Genomic DNA, 20,256 nt, shown 5'->3' with positions numbered 1-20,256 from the left:
GCAAGCTCCGCCTCCCGGTTTACGCCATTCTCCTGCCTCAGCCTCCCGAGTAGCTGGGACTACAGGCGCCCGCCACGTCGCCCGGCTAATTTTTTTGTATTTTTTAGTAGAGACGGGGTTTCACCGTGTTAGCCAGGATGATCTCGATCTCCTGACCTCGTGATCCTCCCGTCTCGGCCTCCCAAAGTGCTGGGATTACAGGCTTGAACCACCACTCTTTTTTTCTTTTTTAGATGGAGTTTTGCTCTTTTGCCCAGGCTGGAGTGCAGTAGCGCGATCTCAGCTCACTGCAATCTCCGCCGTCCAGTTTCCAGTGATTCTCCTGCCTCAGCCTCCCAAGTAGCTGGAATTACAGGCGCCTGCCACCATGCCTGTTAAATAAGCTGCCTAAACAGGGAAAAGTCACCATCCTTATGGAGCTTCTACTGTAGCTTTTAAACTGAAATACCTTTTGGTCAGTATCATGTGTATGTGTATGCATGTGTCCACTTTGAGCCTTTTATTTATAAAAGAAAACATAATATGCCTGGTAGCTAATAGGTGCTCATTTAAGTGTGTGATCGCTGGCTGCTCAGAAGGCCTATATAGGAAACTCAACCCTAATTAAAGAAAAAAAGTATGTGAAATGACATGAACACATTGGTGCAGGGCCATGCAGCCTGGTTAGGAATGAGACTCCCTCTCAAAAAACAGAAAAAAAAAAAAAAAGGCCAGGCGCGGTGGCTCACACCTGTAATCCCAGCACTTCGGGAGGCCGAGGTGGACGAATCACCTGAGGTCAGGAGTTTCAGACCAGCCTGGCTGACATGGTGAAACCCCGTCTCTACTAAAAATGCAAAAATTAGCCGGGCGTGGCAGCGCATGCCTGTAATCCCAGCTACTCAGGAGACTGAGGCAGGAGAATTGCTTGAATTCAGGAGGCAGAGTTTGCAATGAGCTGAAATTGCATCACTGCTCTCCAATCTTGGCAACAGAGCAAGACTCTGTCTCAAAAAAAAAAAAAGAAGAAAATGTTTATGGGAAAGCACAAGACTTAGAATAGCTAAAATAACTTTGAAACAGAAAAAAAGTGGGAGGAATAACTGCACCTGATGTTGTTACTCTGTAGCCACGGTAACCCAGTGTGGTGTTGGCTGACACATAGATCAGTGGAACAGAATCGAGAACCCAGAAATAGACCAACAAAGATATTCCTGACTGATTTTTTAAGGAGCAAAAGCTATTCAATGCAGGAAAGATAGCCATTTCCAGATGGTGCAAGAGCAGTTGGCCATCTGTGGTGTAATAAAACCTACATTTGATCTTTTTTCTTTTTTAGATGGAGTTTTGCTCTTTTGCCCAGGCTGGAGTGCAGTGGCGTGATCTCACCTCACTGCAACCTCTGCCTTCCAGTTTCCAGCGATTCTCCTGCCTCAGCCTCCTGAGTAGCTGGAATTACAGGCTCCCGCAACCATGCCTGACTAATTTTGGAATTTTGTGAGTAATAGGAATAGGGTTTGCAATTCATAAAGAGCCCCTTTCAACCACACCTGAGTTTATGCTAATGAGGTGACTCCAGTGGGACCCACAGGTATCTTCAGAATGGGGATAGTCACCTTAAAGAAGGTGTGGACCCTCTGCCCCACGATGGAGAGAGCTGGGTTGGTGAACACATCCGAGTGCTGGGAGGCTGGCTCACCCAGAGGGTGCATGGACGTACTGCACCTTCAGTGCCCCCGCCCAGACCCTACCTATGCATCTCTTCTATTTGGCAGTTCTTGAGTTATATCCATTAAAATAAACTGGGAAGACTGGCCATGGGTGCTCATGCCTGTAATCCCAGCACTTTGGAAGGCCAAGGTGGGAGGCTTGCTTGAGCCCAGGAGTCTGAGACCAGCCTTAGCAATATAATGAGACCCTATCTCTTAAAAAAAAAATTACCTGGGCATGGTAGTGCGCACCTGTAGTTCCAGCTACTTAGCAGGCTGAGGTGAGGATCACTTGAGCCTGGAACGTCAAGGCTGCAGTGATTCATGATGGCACCACTGCACTCTAGCCTCAATGACAGAGTGAGACCTTGTCTCAAAACAAAAGCTTTCTTTTTTTTTTTTTTTTTTTTTTGAGACGGAGTCTCGCTCTGTTGCCTGGGCTGGAGTGCAGTGGCCGGTTCTCAGCTCACTGCAAGCTCCTCCTCCCGGGTTTATGCCATTCTGCCTCAGCCTCCGAGTAGCTGGGACTACAGGCGCCCGCCACCTCGCCCGGCTAGTTTTTTGTATTTTTTAGTAGAGACGGGGTTTCACCGTGTTAGCCAGGATGGTCTCGATCTCCTGACCTCGTGATCCGCCCGTCTCGGCCTCCCAAAGTGCTGGGATTACAGGCTTGAGCCACCGCGCCCGGCCTTTTTTTTTTTTTTTGAGACGGAGTCTTGCTCTGTCGCCCAGGCTGGAGTGCAGTGGCCGGATCTCAGCTCACTGCAAGCTCCGCCTCCCGGGTTTACGCCATTCTCCTGCCTCAGCCTCCCGAGTAGCTGGGACCACAGGCGCCCGCCACCTCGCCCGGCTAATTTTTTGTATTTTTAGTAGAGACGGGGTTTCACCGTGTTAGCCAGGATGGTCTCGATCTCCTGACCTCGTGATCCGCCCGTCTCGGCCTCCCAAAGTGCTGGGATTACAGGCTTGAGCCACCGCGCCCGGCCTGCTTTCAAAACAACAATTTTTTTTTTTTCTAAATTAGAAAACAGGCAAAAGATATGAACAGATACTTTAATGAAGCGGGTATACAGATGCCAAAAAAAAATCATGAGAGTGTGCTCAACCCTGTTAGCAATTAAAGGAAATTCAAATTGAAACCACAATGATCCATCAGTACACACCTATCAGAATGGCCAAAATAAAAAATAGCAAAACACAAAAGCTGATAAAAATGTGAAGTGGATTTGCACATTCATTGCGGGTGGGAGTGTAAAATGGTCCAGCTACTCTGGACGAGAGTATGGCAGCTTCTTCCAACGCTCATAAGCACGTGTTCACTTTGTGACCTAGCAATTGCACTCTTGGGCTTTTGTCTCAGAAAGGTGAAAACCTGCGTTCACAGAAAAATCTGTACGCGAATGTTCATAACAGCATTCTTTTTAATAGCAAAATACTGAAAACGATCCTAAAATCTTCAGTGGGAGAATGTGTAAACTGCTGTATACCATAGAATACTACTTATCAATACAATGGAATGAACTGTTGATACATACTGCTTCAGTGCAGCTCAGAGGAATTACGTTCAGTGAAAAAAGCCAATCTGAAGAGGCCACATACTGTGTGATCCCACTTATATGACACTGTGAAGGCACAAATGTAGCAGTGGACTACTTAGATTGGCTGTTTCCTGGGGTTGTGGGTGGGGAGAGAGTGACTACCAGGAGGCAGCAGGAGGATTTTGGGGCAGTGGAGCTATTCTTTGTCCCGAGTTTCTTGGTGGCTATGAGTTAAAATTCATAGAACTGAACACCAAAATGTGCGGTGTACGTAAATTTAAAATAAAATATATAAACTGTTCAGATAGACATTTTAAAAATCAGTTCACACAAAAACGACCAAAATGGCATCTTCATAAGCGCCCCTATGTGGAAAACTGAAACGGGAAGCAGCTCCTGGCCCTGTCCTGCCTTCCAGGGTGGCTAAATTTATATAGGACTTTGCCAAAGCCCTCACCCCGGCTGCCGCTCACGTTTCCCTCATTTCAGCAGCTCCTGAAGCCCTGGGATGGGTCATCTTTGAGTTCTATCCACTCCCTGAAACTGCAGAACCCATTTTAGCGCATCAGTGCCTCTGGGTCTCCACCTCTTGTCTCCCCAGTACTGGGTCTGCCAGTCCCTGTCTCTGTATCTCTGTCCAGATCTGTCTAAGCCTCGAGTGCTCCTCTTCTCTGGGTCTCTCTTTTTTTGAGCCTGAGCTGGTCTGTCCCTTTCCGTGTCCGTCTCTGTACATCTGTTTCTGGGACCCCAGGGCGTCTTGGTCTGCCCCCGAGCGTCTGTGGGTCTTCATGCTTCTCTCCTTCCCGGTCTGCGCGTCTTTTTGTCTCTGTTTCTCTGTTTCTCACCGTCTTTGTTTCTCGGGTCTCTCGTTGTCAAGGGGCTATTATTTACCCGCTTGTTTACCTCGTTGCCATGGTGCCCAAGATGACGCAGGCGCCGGAGTGGCGGGACGCCGGGAGACCACGCTCGCGTCTGATTGGCCGTGAGCCCTGTCACGGCTCCCTTGCTCGCCCCCCTTCGCCTCACGGTCTCGCGGCATTGTGGGAATCGTAGTCCGCGGTGAGGCCCAGTGCGCAGGCGCAGTTTGCCGGCCGCCATCGCGCACTGGGGCTCCGGGCGGCTGGGACCGGCCTGGGGCAGCTGCGCAGCAGGTGGGTAGGTCCCGGGGCCGCAGCGCGGGGGTCAGGGAGCGACCCCGACGGGGCAGACGGTGAGGATGCCTCTGGGGGCAGCGTTGGCGGAAGGGGCCAGGGTGTTCCCGGGGTTGGGGTGCGAGCCCCCGCTGTGCATCCAGCAGGCCGAGGGTCTGGCAGCCCTCGCGTGGAGTGCGGGGCAGGGGCCAGGTCCCCTCGGGAATGGGGCTGAGATCAGGATCGGTGAGGGGCCCTGCAGGCAGGTAGGGAACTAGTGCAACCCCCACCCAGTGTAGGCTCTGGGAGGGGAGGCGCTTAGGGGACCCTGTGGGTGGGAGACCAGGAAGGGGCGGCTCCTGTTGGGGAAGAGATGGGGGAAGGGGAGGCTCCTGATGAGGGAGAAAGCGGGGAGGGGGAAGCTGCTGAGGGGGAAGAAAGCGGGGAGGGAGAGTCTCCTGAGGGGGAGAAAAGGGGCACTGGGAGGCTTCTGAGTGGGGAAGAGGAGGGAGGGGGAGGCTCCTGAAGGGAAGACGGGAGGAAGTGGGGGCTGAGGGTGTGAGGGTGTCCCTGGTTGGGGGAAGCTGGGCAGGCTGTGGCCCCAGGGGCTGGAGCAGGGAAGGGGTGGAGGGCGCGGGGACCAAAGGGGAGCCTAGGATGGGCATTGTCTCTCTTGCCCCCACCCTTGGGAGATCTTGCCTCTCCTCAGTGACCTGGGGGTGGGTTCTGTTTGAGTTAGGTGCCTGCGCCCACCTCGGAGACCCTTCTGGTGGAAGAGGCAAGAGTGGAGTTACTGGCTTCAGGCCTGACTCGGGGAGTTGGGGTGGGGGCCTGACTCACCCTCCCATCACTCCTTCCCCATCTCCTTTCTCTCACCCTCCCCGGTTCCTCCTTCCTTTTCCCAGTCCCCCCACCCCCTTCCATACTGTCCGGCTTTCCCTGCTCCTGCTCCTTCCTCTCCTTTCTCCTCTCTCCTTGCTTCCTTCCCTCCCCTCTTCCCTCATTTTTGTCTGCCCTCCTTCCACTTTCGCATATATGCACCTGTGTCCTTGCTGACTCCTGGGGGAGGCTGAGTGGCACAGTCACTTGGTTCCATGTCACCTCCTCGGTTCCATGTCACCTCTTCCATCCCATCGTGTCCTGCAGATGGTTTCCTGCCCTGGAGTCACAGCAGGGCCACATGTCGAATCGAGTTGCTGTTTTCTCTGCATGATGCTTGAATCTGTGACTTCCTGGGTATTTCTGGCCTTGGGCTTTTGGGGAGCCTAGGCCAGTTGTGCAGGACTTCTCTCTGGTTCTGTGTGTCCTGGTGAGTGGATCAGGGACCACAAAAGGCAGCTGAGATGTGAACGACGACCCTCACTCCATGTTTTTTCATTCTTTTGAAAGCACCTTTACCCCCTTTTATAATGAGTAAGTGATCTGTGGATGAAGCCAGGGCAGACCCTGCGAATATCCAGCGACCCATCGAGAACCATGCCCCATGCATTGAGCTTCCCTGGCTGATCCTCAGGCCCGTGGCTGTGGGGTGGTTTGCTAGACCCTGCCGATGAGTGGGGTGGGATGGAGAGCTGTGACAAATATTCCTCAGGTGGCCAGGGCTGGGCCCACGGAGGGCCAGAGCAGGCTTGAGCTCTGTTCAGCCTGGGATGAAGGGGATTTGCCACAGGACTCTGGAGACCCACCAGGCTTGGGGCCCCTCAGCTCAGCCACCCCTCAGCCACCGTGGCTCCCTCTGCCTCAGCTTCTGTATTCCAGGCCTCTGGGTGCGGCAAAGCCTACAGGACTGGCTCAAGACTTGTGCAGACTGGCCGGGCGCAGTGGCTCGTGCCTGTCATCCCAGCACTTTGGGAGGCCGAGGCGGGCAGACCACGAGGTCAGGAGATAGAGGCCATCCTGGCTAACACAGTGAAACCCCGTCTCTACTAAAAATACAAAAAAATTAGCCGGCCGTGGTGGTGGGCGCCTGTGGTCCCACTTACTCAGGAGGCTGAGGCAGGAGAATGGCGTGAACCCAGAGGCGGAGCTTGCAGTGAGCCGAGATCGCACCACTGCACTCCAGCCAGGGTGACAGAGCGAGACAAAAAAAAAAAAACTTGTGCAGACTGCTTCACTTGCTGAGACTGGGGGGCTGGGCTCCAGGAAAATCCTATCTGAGGCAAATCCTGGACGGTCCCAAGATTTGGGGGATGGAGGTTTGCCCAGTGACCAAGCCAGACTCCAGAAAGGTGTGGCCTCATTCAAGCAGGCTATGGCAGGAAAGGGTCCCAGTGGTATCTCTTTTTTGTTTGTTTTTGAGACACAGGCTCATTCTGTCGCCCAGGCTGGAGTGCAGTAGCCAATCATATATCACTACAGCCTCCAACCCCTGGGCTCAAGCAATCCTCCTGCCTGACAATCCCCAGGCTGTGGGATTATAGATGTTCGCTGCCACACCTGCCCCGGTGACATCTCTAAGAGAAGAGTCCTTCTGACAGTGTGACCAGGGATGGGGCTGAAGGAGGCAAGAAGACACAAGGCCAGAGATTTCTGGAGGCTCCTCGGATGGCCTCATCCTCCTGGCTGTGGGCATCAGGGTCCCAGTAGGAAGGGAGATGAACATGGAGAGGCTGTTTTCACAGGACGCAGCAGCTTCCTTGCAGTTGGGCATTTTAGGAGACCCCTGGTTCCATGGAAGCCTCTGCTTTGCAGGTGAATGGAGGGAGGGGAGGCAGAGGTGGCTTCCCAGAGAGGCTCACGGGGGAAGGGCACAGAGGAGAGGAGCTCCCGTGCCTGGCCCCAGCGGTTGACGTGTGTCCCCCACTGTCTTGGCCAGTGACCCAGCTAGAGGATGTCTCATCCTCCCCACCTCATCCCACCCCTGCCAATGGCCGAGGACCCTTGCTCATTCTACCTAGACCCCGATGCCTCCACCATGCTCAGAGCTGGGAAGCTGGAGCAGGAGGAGGGGGCCTTGGGGAGCTGGCTGAGACCTGCCCACTGTGGAGGCCATGAGGGCTAGAGGGGAGGGCTGGCAGGAAGCCTCTTAAAGGGTGGGCTTATGGGCCTGGCGGGGGAATGACGAGTGGCAGCATCACTTTGCAGGTGGGGTCCCAGCCTTAGTGCTTGCCTGCCTCATGCCTCTGTTTCCCCACCTGCACCTTGGGGCTGCTTCTGGTTCCTACCCCTCTGGGATTGTGAGGTTCTGATGAGGGAAGGTTCTGTGCACACACATTATGGAGCTCACAATTTGTTTTGTGGAGACAGGTTCTCTGCAAGGTGAACATGCCTCTGGCGTGCTAAGAAAGCCAAAATTACATGCCCTCAGGACCACACCTCTGTCCATGCACCAAGTAGAGCTCTGTGCCTCCATTGCCCGGGGGTAGAGCTGGCATCATGCTTCCCATCAGGAGAGGTTCCAGAACAGGGGTTAGCATACCCACCTGCAGGCTAGCAGTGACCTGTTTTCTTTGTATTTAGTAGAGACAGGGTCTTGCTGTGTTGCTCATGCTGGAATACAGTGGCACAAACTGTGGCTCACTGCAGCCTCCAACTCCTGGGATTAAGGGGTCCTCCTCCTTAGCCTCCCACACAGCTGGGACCACAGGTGTGAGCCACCACGCCTGGCTACTTTTTTTTTTTTTTTTTTGCGACAGGGTCTCACTCTGTCACCCAGGCTGCAGTGCAGTGTTGTGATCACAGCTCACTGCAGCCTTCACCTCCTGAGTTCAGGTAATCCTCCAACCTCAGTCTCCAGAGTAGCCGGGACTACAGGCATGCAGCACCGTGCCCAGCTAATTTTTCTGTTTGTTGTAGAAACGAGGTGTTGGCATGTTGCCCAGGCTGTTCTCGAGCTCCTGGGCTCAAGCTGTCCACCCCCCTTGGCCTCCCAAAGTACTGGAATTACAGGTGTGAGCCACCATGCCTGGCCACCTGTTTTTGTAAATGAGGGTGTGTAAGAACATGCCAAACCTGTGGGTACACACAGGGCTTGGCTCCTTACTTGCCACAAGGGAGAGTTGAGTAGTTGAAACTGAGACTGTCTGGCCCTTTATATTTGCTACTCTCTGTTCTTGGAAGATGAATAAGAGGATGTATTTCTTTTCTTTTTGGCGGGGGGGATGGTGTCTCGCCCTGTCGCCCAGGCTGGAGTGCAGTGGTGCAGTCTCGGCTCACTGCAAGCTCCACCTCCCGGGTTCACGCCATTCTCCTGCCTCAGCTTCCCGAGTAGCTGGGACTACAGGCGCCTGCCACTGTGCCTGGCTAATTTATTTTTTTTTGTATTTGTAGTAGAGACAGGATTTCACTGTTAGCCAGGATGGTCTCGATCTCCTGACCTCGTGATCTGCCTGCCTCAGCCTCCCAAAAGAGAGGATGTATTTCTAGTCCCAAGGGAAAGAAACCGTTTTTAAGTGGGTTTCTGAACTCAGAAGTCCAATTTAAAAAATGGTTGAAGGCTGGGTGCAGTGGCTCATGCCTGTAATCCTGGCACTTTGGGAGGCCGAGGCGGGTGGATCACTTGAGGTCAGCAGTTAGAGACCAACCTGGCCAACATGGTGAAACCCCATCTGTACTAAAAATACAAAAATTAGCTGGGTGTGTTGGCGAATGCCTATAACCCCCGTGACTCAGGAGGCTGAGGGAGGAGAATTGCTTGAACCCAGGAGGTGGAAGTTGCAATGAGCTGACATTGCCGCAGCGCTCCAGCCTGGGCGACAGGGCGAGACTCTGTCTCCAAAAATAAAAGAGATCGCATTAGATAGTAAGAAACATTAGAGCATGCCGGGCGCGGTGGCTCATGCCTGTAATGCTAGCACTTTGGGAGGCCGAGACGGGCGGATCACGAGGTCAGGAGATCGAGACCATCCTGGCTAACACAGTGAAACCCCGTCTCTACTAAAAATACAAAAACTAGCCGGGCGAAATGGCGGGCGCCTGTAGTCCCAGCTACTCGGGAGGCTGAGGCAGGAGAATGGCGTAAACCCGGGAGGCGGAGCTTGCAGTGAGCTGAGATCCGGCCACTGCACTCCAGCCCCGGCGACAGAGTGAGACTCTGCCTCAAAAAAAAAAAAAAAAAAAAAAACATTAGAGCATTACCTGTGACCAAAAGACAGCATGGAGTGAAAAGAAAAGCCACAGATGGGGACAGTGGCAAGATGGAGCCAGACAGGGAACTCGTTAACTAGTTCATAGAAAGAGCTGTAAAGAAAAAGTCACGGGAAAGTGGGCAGTTTACCCACCTTCAGAGATTAAATCATGAGAAAGCGCTCAGTCACAGAGCAGGTGCTCGGGTCTGAGGGTCCTCTGGCAGCGGGTGGAGTGTTTGAGGAGAGGGCACCCTGGCGGGGGCTGCCATAAGTAGGTGACGGTCGTGAGGTTGTCCCCCGTGCCCTAGCTATCTTGCTTCTCCATATGTCCTTTAAATAGATCAGAAAGGACCCCACAGAGATGGACATGAGGGTCCACAACGGCCAAAAACAAATGAGGCACAGGCTGCGTACCCCTCAGCAGAACTGCACTGTTTGTGCAGTCCACACACACTGAGCCAGCTCTGCCCAGGCCTAGGGACCTGCCTGTGAAGAACCCTTAGTCTCCTGGGTACGCATTCCAGTCGGGGAGGCGGTCAGTAGGGAGGTAAAAGGCGGAGGCAGTGAGCAGTGAGCAGGTGTCGGGTGGGGGCGTGCAAGGAGTGCAGAGGAAAGGTCTCCCAAAGGGGCCAGTTGAGAGCTCAGACCTATGAAGTAACAAAGGGTGGGGCTGGGTGCGGTGCTTCACGTCTGTAATCCCATCGCTTTGGGAGGCCCAGGCAGGCATATCCCTTGAGTCCAGAAGTTACACACCAGCCTGAGCAACATAGTGAGATCCCTGTCTCTCCAAAAAAAAAAAAATTAAAAATCAGCCAGGTGTTGGTAATGTACACCTTTAGTCCAAGCTACTCGGGAGGCTGCAGTGGGAGGATCACTTGAGCTCAGGAGGTTGAGGCTGCAGTAAGCTATGATCATACCACCGCACTCCACCCTGTGTTTAAAAAAAAAAAAAAGCGTGGGGAGCCGGGCGTGGTGGCTCATGCCTGTAATCCCAGCACTTTGGGAGGCCAAGACGGGTGGATCATGAGGTCAGGAGATCGAGACCATCTGGCTAACACGGTGAAACCCCGTCTCTACTAAAAAATACAAAAAAAAAAAGGGGGGGGTCCGGGCGTGGTGGTGGGTGCCTGTAGTCCTAGCTACTCAGGAGGTTGAGGCAGGAGAATGTCATGAACCCGGGAGGTGGAGCTTGCAGTGAACCGAGATCGTGCCACTGCGCTCCAGCCTGGGCAACAGAAAAGGTAGAGGTGTCGTGGTGGTGGTGATGGCATGACATGGGTCTGTTTTGCTTGAGTTAAGTGGAAGCTTGTGTAGAATGTCTTCCAACAGCACTTAGAGTTCTGCAGTTCCCTTTAAACTCTGCTAGCCACAGAGAGAGAGGTTGACAGTTGATTCTCTGCAAACTTCTGGTTTTTTCTCTTTCTTTTTTTTTTTTTTTGACAGAGTCTTGCTCTGTCACCCAGGCTGGAGTGCAGTGACACGATCTCAGCTCACTACAGCCTCCATCTCCCGGGTTCAGGAGATCCTCCTGCCTCAGGCCTCCTGAGTAGCTGGAATTACAGATGCCCACCACCATACCTGGCTAATTTTTTTTTTATTTTTAGTAGAGAGGGAGTTTTACCATGTTGACTAGGCTGGTCTTGAACTCCTGACCTCAGGTGATCTGCCTGCCTCGGCCTCCCAAAATGCCGGGATTACAGGCATGAGCCACTGTGCCCAGCCCTGTTTCTTTGTTTTGTTTTGTTTTTTAAACAGCTTATTAATTTATATACCATGAAGTTTACCTATTTAAAGTGGACAGTTCATTTGTTTTTAATATACAGTACTCACCATTGAGCATTTTCACCACCCAAAGAAGAAATCCTGTACCCATTAGCAGTCCCTCCTCATTCCCCCCAAATCGCAGCCCCTGGCAACATCTGGTCTACATTTTGTCTCTATAGATTTGCCTGTTCTAGGTGTTTCATTTCTGTGGCATCACACACCCCGCCCCACCCCACAGCAGCGAGGTCTTTGCGCCCCATATCCTGTTGGAGCAGAACCTGACAACCTGAGGGCTCACAGCACCTGGCCTGGTGCGGTTGACTCTGGTTTTCCCTGTAAAACTAGGCTTCCTGCAGCTGTGGGAAGTCCCCTCCCAGCTGGCTCTGTGGACCTTCAGACCCAGGCGGGTCCTGGGAGAAGCTGGACAGCTGCAGTTCACACCCTTGTGTGTCCGTAGCCAGTGACATGAGAGCCTGAGGCCGACGGGAGGCCTGGGCAGCTCTGACCCGCTGGGTTCTGTTTAGTGAGCTCATTGTTGGTGCACAGTTAAAATCAAGGGAGCTCATCCTGAATACCGGCTCCACTTGAATGATGGGGCCGCCCTGTGTGCGGGGATTCAACTGAGGTTGGGGCACGGATTGGCAGGACCTGAACTCTCCTAGTCATTGTGGTCTCCCCCACCCCCCACCCCCAGGTGTCACTGCTCCTGGGTACTTCCTGCCCCTCCTGCCTGGTTCTGTGGATGCTTTGGTAGAGGCCTACATTCTGCACCATTTCCAGAAACGGGGGTTGTTCAGTGGCCTCCAGAGGGGGCCCCCCACTCCCTACGCTTTTTTCTAAATAATTTCATTTCAGATTTGTGGTGGTTTTAATTGCACGAACAGTCTTGACACAGCTCCTTCGTGTTATTAGAAATTGACATCCCCCTAATATATCTTTTTTTTTTTTTTTTTTTTTTGGGACAGAGTCTCACCATCGCCCAGGCTGGAGTGCAGTGGCACAATCTCTGCTCAATGCAACCTCTGCCTCAGGGTTCAAGCAGTCCTCCTGCCTCAGCCTCCCAAGTAGCTGGGAATACAGGCGCCTACCACCACGCCCAGCTCATTTTTGTATTTTTAGTAGAGATGGGGTTTCGCCAGGTTGGTCAGGCTGGTCTCAAACTCCTGACCTCAAGTGATCCACCTGCCTCCGCCTCCCAAAGTGCTGGGATTACAGGTGCGAGCCACCGCACCTGGCCCACATAATATATCTTTTAAATGTAAACAGACCTTGCATTTCTGGTATAAACACAAATCTAGAATGAAGCATAAAGCATGCATGGTTAGGATGGGTTTACTAATATTTTAAGGGTTTTTTGTTTTTTGTTTTTTTTGAGATGGAGCTTCGCTCTTGTTGCCCAGGCTGGAGTGGAATGGCACAATCTCGGCTCACTGCAACCTCCGCCTCCTGGGTTCAAGCAATTCTCCTACCTCAGCCTCCCAAGTACCTGGGATTAGAGGCATGCGCCACCACGCCCAACTAATTTTATATTTTTAGTACAGATGGGGTTTTTCCATGTTGGTCAGGCTGGTCTTGAGCTCCCGATCTCAGGTTGTCCACCTGTCTCGGCCTTCCAAAGTGCTGGGATTATGGGCGTGAGCCACCGCGCCAGGCCTATTTCAAGGTTTTTACATGTAGGTTTACATAGAGATTGTCAAGTAATTTTTCATTTTCATCCTATTCATGACTGATTTTTTAAAAATTGTGGTAATGAGGCTGGGTGCAGTGGCTCACACCTGTAATCCCAGCACCTTGGGAGGCTGAGGCAGGTGGATCATTTGAGGTCAGGAGTTTGAGACCAGCCTGGCCAACATGGTGACACCCCATCTCTACTAAAAATACAAAAAGTAGCTGGATGTGGTAGTGCATGCTTGTAATTCCAGCTACTGGGGAGACTGAGGCAGGAGAATCGCTTGAACCCGGGAGGTGGAGGTTGCATTGAGCTGAGATTGCGCCACTGCACTCCAGCTTAGGTGACAGAGGGAGACTCAGTCTCAAAGAAAAAAAAATATCTGGTAAAGCACAGAATGAGTTACCCTCCACTTAGATGCTACTTTTTATCTACACAAGTACAACACTGAGGTTCTGATGCCTAACAAGCAGGTTTCTTGGAAGTCTGCGTGAAGTCTGGGTATGGTGTCTTTGTTCTCTGGCAGCTGGGGTGGCTGTGCCCTGGCCTTATGCAAGGCCATTGTCTTGCCTGTGTCCTCTGCAGGTCTGTGGGTTCTCGCACCATCTGAGTCCCCTGGCCATCTGGTCATCCCTGGCACCTCTGCTTTGGAGCCACTTTGTCCCCGATTAGACACAGTCGCATTTTCCAGTGCCGTTTTGGAAAGATGCTGCCTTTGGAAAAGGCGTTTGCCTCCCCCAGGAGCTCCCCAACCCCCCTGGATCTGCCCACGCCAGGGTCAGCAGCCGGAGTCCAGCAGGAAGAACCCGAGACCATCCCTGAGAGGACCCCTGCTGACCTGGAGTTCTCCCGCCTGCGTTTCCGAGAATTTGTGTACCAGGAGGCTGCCGGGCCCCACCAGACTCTGGCCCGCCTGCATGAGCTGTGCCGCCAGTGGCTGATGCCTGAGGCACGCTCCAAGGAGCAGATGCTGGAGCTGCTGGTGCTGGAGCAGTTCCTGGGCATCCTGCCTGATAAGGTCCGGCCCTGGGTGGTGGCACAGTACCCTGAGAGCTGCAAGAAGGCAGCCTCCCTGGTGGAGGGCCTCGCTGATGTCCTGGAAGAGCCAGGTGGGCTGCCCCAGGGGAGAAGCATGGCTCAGAGGAGATGGGGAAGGGGTCCTGGAAGGCCCTAAAAGCCAAGCCATGGCTTGCCTGAGATAATTAAGTTTCCCACGCTGGTGAAGCAGCTCCTTGGTCCTCAGGGGCCAGGACAGTTGCTTGGGCTCCTGCCTTCACATCTGCCTTCTGGATGTAAGGAAGCCAGAAGAATGAGGGAAAGGGACCAGCCTCTTTTTTATTTTTTTGAGGCAGAGTCTTGCTCTGTCACCAGGCTGGAGTGCAGTGGCGCAATCTCAGCTCACTGCAACCTCTACCTCCTGGGTTCAAGCAATTCTCCTGCCTCAGCCTCTCAAGTAGCTGGGATTACAGGTGCCCACCACGATGCCCAGCTAATGTTTGTATTTTTAGTAAAGATGGGGTTTCACCATGTTGGCCAGGATGGTATCGATCTCCTGACCTTGTGATCTGCCCACCTCGGCCTCCCAAAGTGCTGGGATTACAATTGTGAGCCACTGCACCCAGCCCAGCCTCTTAACAGTAAATATTCTGGGTGCTTTGCAGGCCAGAGGTCTCCTGGTCCAAGGATGAGGGTGCAGGATGGGTCGTGATGGGGCCCTGGAGCCTTCAGGTCCCTGTGGTTTAACTGTGTGATTGTTGTTGGCGCGTGTCCTGACCTCTTGGGGTCACAGGTCCCTCCACTGTTGACAGGGATGCTGCTGGGCTCCCCTGCGGGCTCATCCTCAATTCTTAGCGATGGAGTGTACGAGAGGCACATGGACCCTCTGCTGCTACCAGGCGAACTCGAGAGCCCCAGCCAAGCCCCCGGAGCTGGGGAGATCCCAGCACCTTCTGAGACACGTGAGTGCCCAGCCAGCCTGGCAGCCTCTGCTGGGCCTTAGGTGGTGGGCAGAGGCCTGTGGTTGGGAGAGGGCAGGAGGGCAGCCAGGGAGTCAGGGGCCCCATGGTCCACGCTATCCTTGGGACTTACTCCTGTAGTTCCTCTGAATGTTAGACATTGTTTATTAGTCTTCAGAGATTATGCAGATAATCCATACTTGCCACAAATAGTGAAAAAGCATCAATACATAAAGAAAAGAATCTCCCAACCCCCCATCAGGCACCCTCTGAAAATAAAGGGTCTCGAGTGTCCTGATGCACGTCCCTCATGTCTCCCTGCACATCACACATGCACATTCAGGGCCTGGGGTCGGGCTCCCTGTGTATGGTGTGCTGTGTCTGAGTGCTTGCTGTTCAGATGGGGTGGGTCCTCCAGGCTGTGGTTGGGTCTGGTTCTTTAGTTGCCCAGCATCACGTGCTTAGCCCATCTCCATCCTAGAGGTGGACTCTCTGCCCCTTGGAGTGAAGCTGCCATGACACCTCCTGACTTGTGTGCCCCCTATGTGAGGCTCTGGGCACTGTGGGTGGGCTCCTTAGGACCGCTGGGCAAATGGTGTGTGAGTTCGACATTTCACATAAAATAGAAACTTCCATGTGGTTTTCCAGAGGTTTTGTGGCTGTTCGTTACCAGCATGGGAGGCGCCCACTGGCCTGGATGCAGCCCAGCACTATGTGGTGTTGCTTTTTAGGATTTCCACGAAGGCCAGGCACGGTGCCTCATGCCTGTAATCACAGCACTTTGGGAGGCCAGGGCAGGCAGATCACTTGAGCCCAGGCATTCGAGACCAGCCTGGGCAACATAGGGAGACCCCATCTCTACAAAAAATACAAAAATTAGCTGGGTGTGCACTTGTAGTCCCACCTACTGGGGAGGCTGAGGTGCGAGGATCACTTGAGTCCAGGAGGTGGAGGGTGCAGTGAGCCAAGATCGTGCCACTGCACTCCAGCCTGGGTGACAGAGCAAGACCCTGTCTTTAAAAAAACAAACCAAAAAAAAAAAAAAAAAAGATTTCCATGAATCTACTGGACTTGAATGGGCATCTCTGGGGCCACCCAAGCCCTGTGGCCACCGCCCTGCTTTGTAAATCAGGGACAGATGTGGTGTCCATTGAGCCTTGGGTGCTGCTGTCATATAAGCACACTGGGGCCTGTGTGGGAGTCAGTGGGGACTCCTTGACCCTTGGGGGAACCTAGCCACAGGGAGCTTGTTACCTCAGCTCTGCCTCCCCCTCTCCCCAGCCTGGCTTTCTCCAGACTCCCTGTTTCTGGAACAGAGGAGGGTCAGAGAAGCAAGGACCGAAGAGGCCAGCCCTGCCAACACCGAGCAGGTGGGTGGGCATGAGTCCCAGGGTGAGGGGCCTGGCCTCAGCTTAGAGGCATTCCCCTCCCCATCACCCGTGCTCCGCAGAGGGCTGTGGCCCCAATGTCCACAGCGCGGAGGCCCAGAACCCAACCTGGTGGGAGCATGAGGGTGGAATCTTTGTGGTGCGAAGGGGGCTGCCTCCTGCAGTGCACCTGGGTTGGAGCCCCTGACCGGGGCTGACTCCTAGCCGGCTCCTGTGGCTGTGGGGCTGCGGCGGGTCCTCCCTTCTCTAGGGCAGGTGGAAGGTCTCAGCCACGGCTGTGTGGCTATTTCAGAAGCTGAAGTCCTTTCCAGAGGAGCCTCAGCACCTGGAGGAGTGGGGCCACCTGGACCCTGCCGAGGAGAACCTGAAGAGCTACCGGAAGCTGCTCCTGTGGGGTGAGACTCACCTGCCTCGGGCTCACACCTCACTCCCCAACCCCTCCCGCAGGGGTTGGTGCAGGAAACTGTGACCCCAGGGGCTTTGGCTGGGACACTGTAATGTCTTACATGGATTTGAACTTGCACGTGTTTGAGCTTGAATGTATTTGCCGAAGCCCCCACCCTTTCTGATCTAAACATCTGAGTTCTGCCCAGGCCCTGCCTGTAGGACTGAAGCCTCGGAATTTGGAAAGGCCTCCTGGCCCCAAGGCGCCGACATTGCCACCCTCCTTGCCCAGAGACAGGGCCTCACCTGCATGGCCTGGTCAAGGGTCTCCTCTTTTGTAGACATTCTTGCCCCAGAAACCCTCCTTTTAGGGAGGTCCCCCCACTCAGACTCCTGAGCATTTTTTGTCTTAATGTCTTTAACTTTGCTTTCCCTGAGTTCTGCCTCCGCCTGCCCTGTCGCCCTTCCAGCCTTTCCTTCTTTGCTCCACTGTCCAGGGGCCTGACAGGGAGGTGGCCTTGGTGGGGGTCCCAGTGCAGAGAAGAGGAGGTGGGCTGCAGCCTGCCCTGGCTGGTCCACAACACACGACGCCCATCAGCTACTCTGTGTTGATGCCTCTTTCATTTCTTTGGTTTTTATCCCCACTCAGGGTATCAGCTTTCTCAGCCTGACGCTGCCTCCAGGCTGGACACTGAGGAACTCCGGTTGGTGGAAAGAGATCCACAAGGAAGCGGTGTCCCAGGTGAGGTTGGGTTGAATTGGTGTTAGGACCGGGTGGGGTTTGCTTTTACTTCAGAGGCTGAGGGGTCCCCTCCCAGTGCCATCAGCCCCAGCAAAGACCTCAGCATTGACTGCTTCACCATTTTCCCACCACCATGTCAGAGTGAGGCAGGAATCCAGTTACATCCATGGTCTCTTGCTGCATGACAGATCACTCCAAGACTTGGTCAGTGGAAACGGCAGTGGTGTTAGTTGCCAGGATCTGTGTATGGGTCCCAGGGGATGGCCGTTCTGCGGCATTGGAGGTTCTGTGCCAGCACACCAACGAGAACACCTAGAGGTGGACTTGGGGTGGAGGGCCCCAGGTGCCTGTCACCAGGGAGCTTGTCGCTGGGGGGCTTGGCCATAGCTATTGACACCACTCTCTTCGCTGGCAGCTGGGCCCCTCCCTCCAGGAGGGTGCGCTCTGAGCAGGCTCTGCTTGCATCGTGCATCTCGTGGCCAAGCTAGTGGACGGGTGGAGACCTCCAAAGGCGCGGTTTCCAGAGCCCTGGCTCAGTGGGGCTGTCCTTCCTGTCCTGTCGGTGGCCTCCATTGTTGGAGGCCTCCAGGTCCCACATCTGCAGCAGCAGGCGTGGGGCACGTGCTGCAGGGCAGCCTGGGAGGGACAGCGCTGCTTCCAAACAGCCGTGAGCCCCGCGGGGATCCAGAGCCCGGAGCCCTGTGTCCTGTTCCGGCAACTGAGGCTCGGCTGGGTCCTCCGCTCCCTGGCCCTGATCGGGGCGCTCACTCTAGGGCTCTGACCTTGTTCCAGAAGGCGGGAGGCGGCAGGAGACTGCTGGGTGCGCCTGCGAGGAGGCCGCCCCTGCGCGGGTGCTGCCTGAGCTGCCTACGGAGGCGCCCCCAGGGGACGCCCTTGCCGATCCCCCGTCGGGCACCACTGAGGAGGAGGTAGAGCAGCCTGGGAAGGCCCCGGACCCGCAGGACCCCCAGGACCCGCAGGACCCCCAGGAACCGCAGGAACCGCAGGACCCCCAGGAACCGCAGGAACCGCAGGACCCCCAGGACCCGCAGGACCCGCAGGACCCCCAGGACCCGCAGGACCGCAGGACCCCCAGGAACCGCAGGAACCGCAGGACCCCCAGGACCCGCAGGACCCGCAGGACCCCCAGGACCCGCAGGACCCGCAGGACCCCCAGGACACGGAGTCCGGCTCTTCCTCCGAATCGCAGAGGCAGTCCGTCATCCAGCAGCCTGCCCCGGACAGGGGCGCGGCGAGGCTGGGAACCAAGAGGCCGCACCCTGAGGATGGCGATGGGCAGAGCCTCGAGGGCGTCTCCGGCGACGGGCAGAGCCTCGAGGGCGTCTCCGGCGCTGGCCACAGCACAGGGCTGGCGGCTGGGCAGGGCCCTGGGGCTGACGAGCCGGGCTTGTCCCGCGGGAAGCCCTACGCCTGCGGCGAGTGCGGGGAGGCCTTCGCGTGGCTCTCGCACCTCATGGAGCACCACAGCAGCCATGGCGGCCGGAAGCGCTACGCCTGTCAAGGCTGCTGGAAGACCTTCCACTTCAGCCTGGCCCTAGCCGAGCACCAGAAGACCCACGAGAAGGAGAAAAGCTATGCGCTGGGGGGCGCCCGAGGCCCCCCACCGTCCACCCGCGAAGCCCAGGCAGGGGCTAGGGCGGGCGGGCCCCCGGAGAGCGGGGAGGGCGAGGCTCTCCCCGCACCCCCAGAGGCGCAGAGGTGAGCCGCTGTGCTGTGGGGAGGGGCCGCCCTGCCGGCCGTGAATCCCAGACGAGGCATCGGGCCCTTCCACGCCCCTGGGTGGCGGCTTCCTGTGGTGTCTGTGGACGTCATCTGCCTGTGCCCCGAATCCGCCCCTGAGGCTAAGCGCTCCCAACAAGAAGGGTCCACGGGAAGCCCTCACCTCTGTAAACACACCCCGGGCCAGCGCTCGCACGCGACGGGAGCCGCCGGATGTGGAAGAAGACTCCGCTTTCCTGCAGCCATTTAGTGCCGCCCCACGCTAGGTTATTTGACATTGTGCAGTGTAGAGTTGCCTTAAAGTGCGTGATCTGCCAGTGCTTTCTTCAAGTCACCCTTGCCCCGATTCCTCCTGTTTGCGCTCCCCAGGGTTGCTCAAGTGGAAATTTTGTCAACTGTTTAGCCTTTTCGTACTTCCGTGACGTCAACTTCACTTCTAATCTGCAAAAGCAGAAGCTGTTTCCTAGTTTACCTCACGTGTCTTTCTTTACCTGTATGGAGTAGCTCTCAGAGATCACAGAAATGCTTGCAGCATAAGGCAGGGTTTTCAGACCGTGGGTCCCAGCCCATTAGTTAAAATGGGAAATCAATTAGCAAGTGGCCACCAGCATTACACAGCAATGAATCGGAATAAAGAATGCATCATGTAGTAAAGGCAAATACTGTTTTGTGAAACTTTTCACCCATACATCTAAATGTGAGAACTGGTTGCAATGTAAGAGATGTATTTCTTGCTGGGAAGTTGTGATCAAAATAAGCTGAAAACGCCAATAAAGATCTGTCTGTCTGAGCAAAGGAGAGTAAACTCCTTGGGCTACATAAGGTGATCTTTTGATTGATTGTATTTACTCTCAGATTACAGCATTATTCCCCATTGCCTCCGCATAAACTTAATTGCTCCCTGCTCATAAACTTAACTGTTCCCTGTAGATACAGAAACTGGTGCCTCTTTTTCTGTCACTGTGTTTGAGCAGGCGGTCTGTTGTAATGACCCCCAAATCACAGAGGCTTAATATTTATTCATGGGCTGAGCGTGGTGGCTCACACCTGTAATCCCAGCACTTTGGGAGGCTGAGGCAGGTGGATCATGAGGTCAGGAGTTTGAGACCAGCCTGGCCAACATGGTGAACCCCGTCTCTACTAAAAATACAAAAAATGAGCTGGGCATGGTGGCAGGCACCTGTAATCCCAG

At 54.6% G+C, this 20,256-nt stretch overlaps 1 protein-coding gene across 6 annotated transcripts; it reads left to right on the top strand.

Annotated features, from left to right (window-relative positions):
* The first annotated feature begins 4,199 nt into the window (after nt 1-4,199).
* ZSCAN18 (zinc finger and SCAN domain containing 18) lies at nt 4,200-19,891 on the top strand. 6 transcript variants are annotated; one of them, XM_033224700.1, is made up of 8 exons: nt 4,200-4,377; nt 13,441-13,964; nt 14,664-14,813; nt 16,092-16,180; nt 16,491-16,593; nt 17,232-17,324; nt 18,117-18,612; nt 18,643-19,891. In XM_033224700.1, exons 2-8 carry the CDS (start codon nt 13,562-13,564, stop codon nt 18,881-18,883), a joined length of 1,575 nt encoding a protein of 524 aa, XP_033080591.1. In that variant the 5' UTR covers nt 4,200-4,377; nt 13,441-13,561; the 3' UTR covers nt 18,884-19,891. The 6 variants fall into 6 exon arrangements, with proteins under 6 accessions (XP_033080591.1, XP_033080590.1, XP_033080587.1 ...); XM_033224699.1 differs by having other exon boundaries at nt 18,120-19,891; XM_033224696.1 differs by having other exon boundaries at nt 18,117-19,891.
* The last annotated feature ends 365 nt before the right edge of the window (nt 19,892-20,256 follow it).

Source organism: Trachypithecus francoisi, unplaced genomic scaffold (assembly GCF_009764315.1).
Source record: "Trachypithecus francoisi isolate TF-2019V2 unplaced genomic scaffold, Tfra_2.0 Lachesis_group12, whole genome shotgun sequence".
NCBI classification, from domain to species: Eukaryota; Metazoa; Chordata; class Mammalia; order Primates; family Cercopithecidae; genus Trachypithecus; species Trachypithecus francoisi.
Note: the sequence above shows the minus strand (reverse complement) of the source record. Positions and strands in the feature narration are given on the sequence as shown.

What these genes read in the sequence shown, in the direction of transcription:
- ZSCAN18 (XM_033224696.1), top strand. Translation starts at nt 13,562, where the DNA reads ATGCTGCCTTTGGAAAAGGCGTTTGCCTCCCCCAGGAGCTCCCCAACC. An exon ending in TGATGTCCTGGAAGAGCCAG is followed by an intron (nt 13,965 to 14,663) that starts GTGGGCTGCCCC and finishes CACTGTTGACAG; the next exon opens with GGATGCTGCTGGGCTCCCCT. An exon ending in CCGGAAGCTGCTCCTGTGGG is followed by an intron (nt 16,594 to 17,231) that starts GTGAGACTCACC and finishes ATCCCCACTCAG; the next exon opens with GGTATCAGCTTTCTCAGCCT.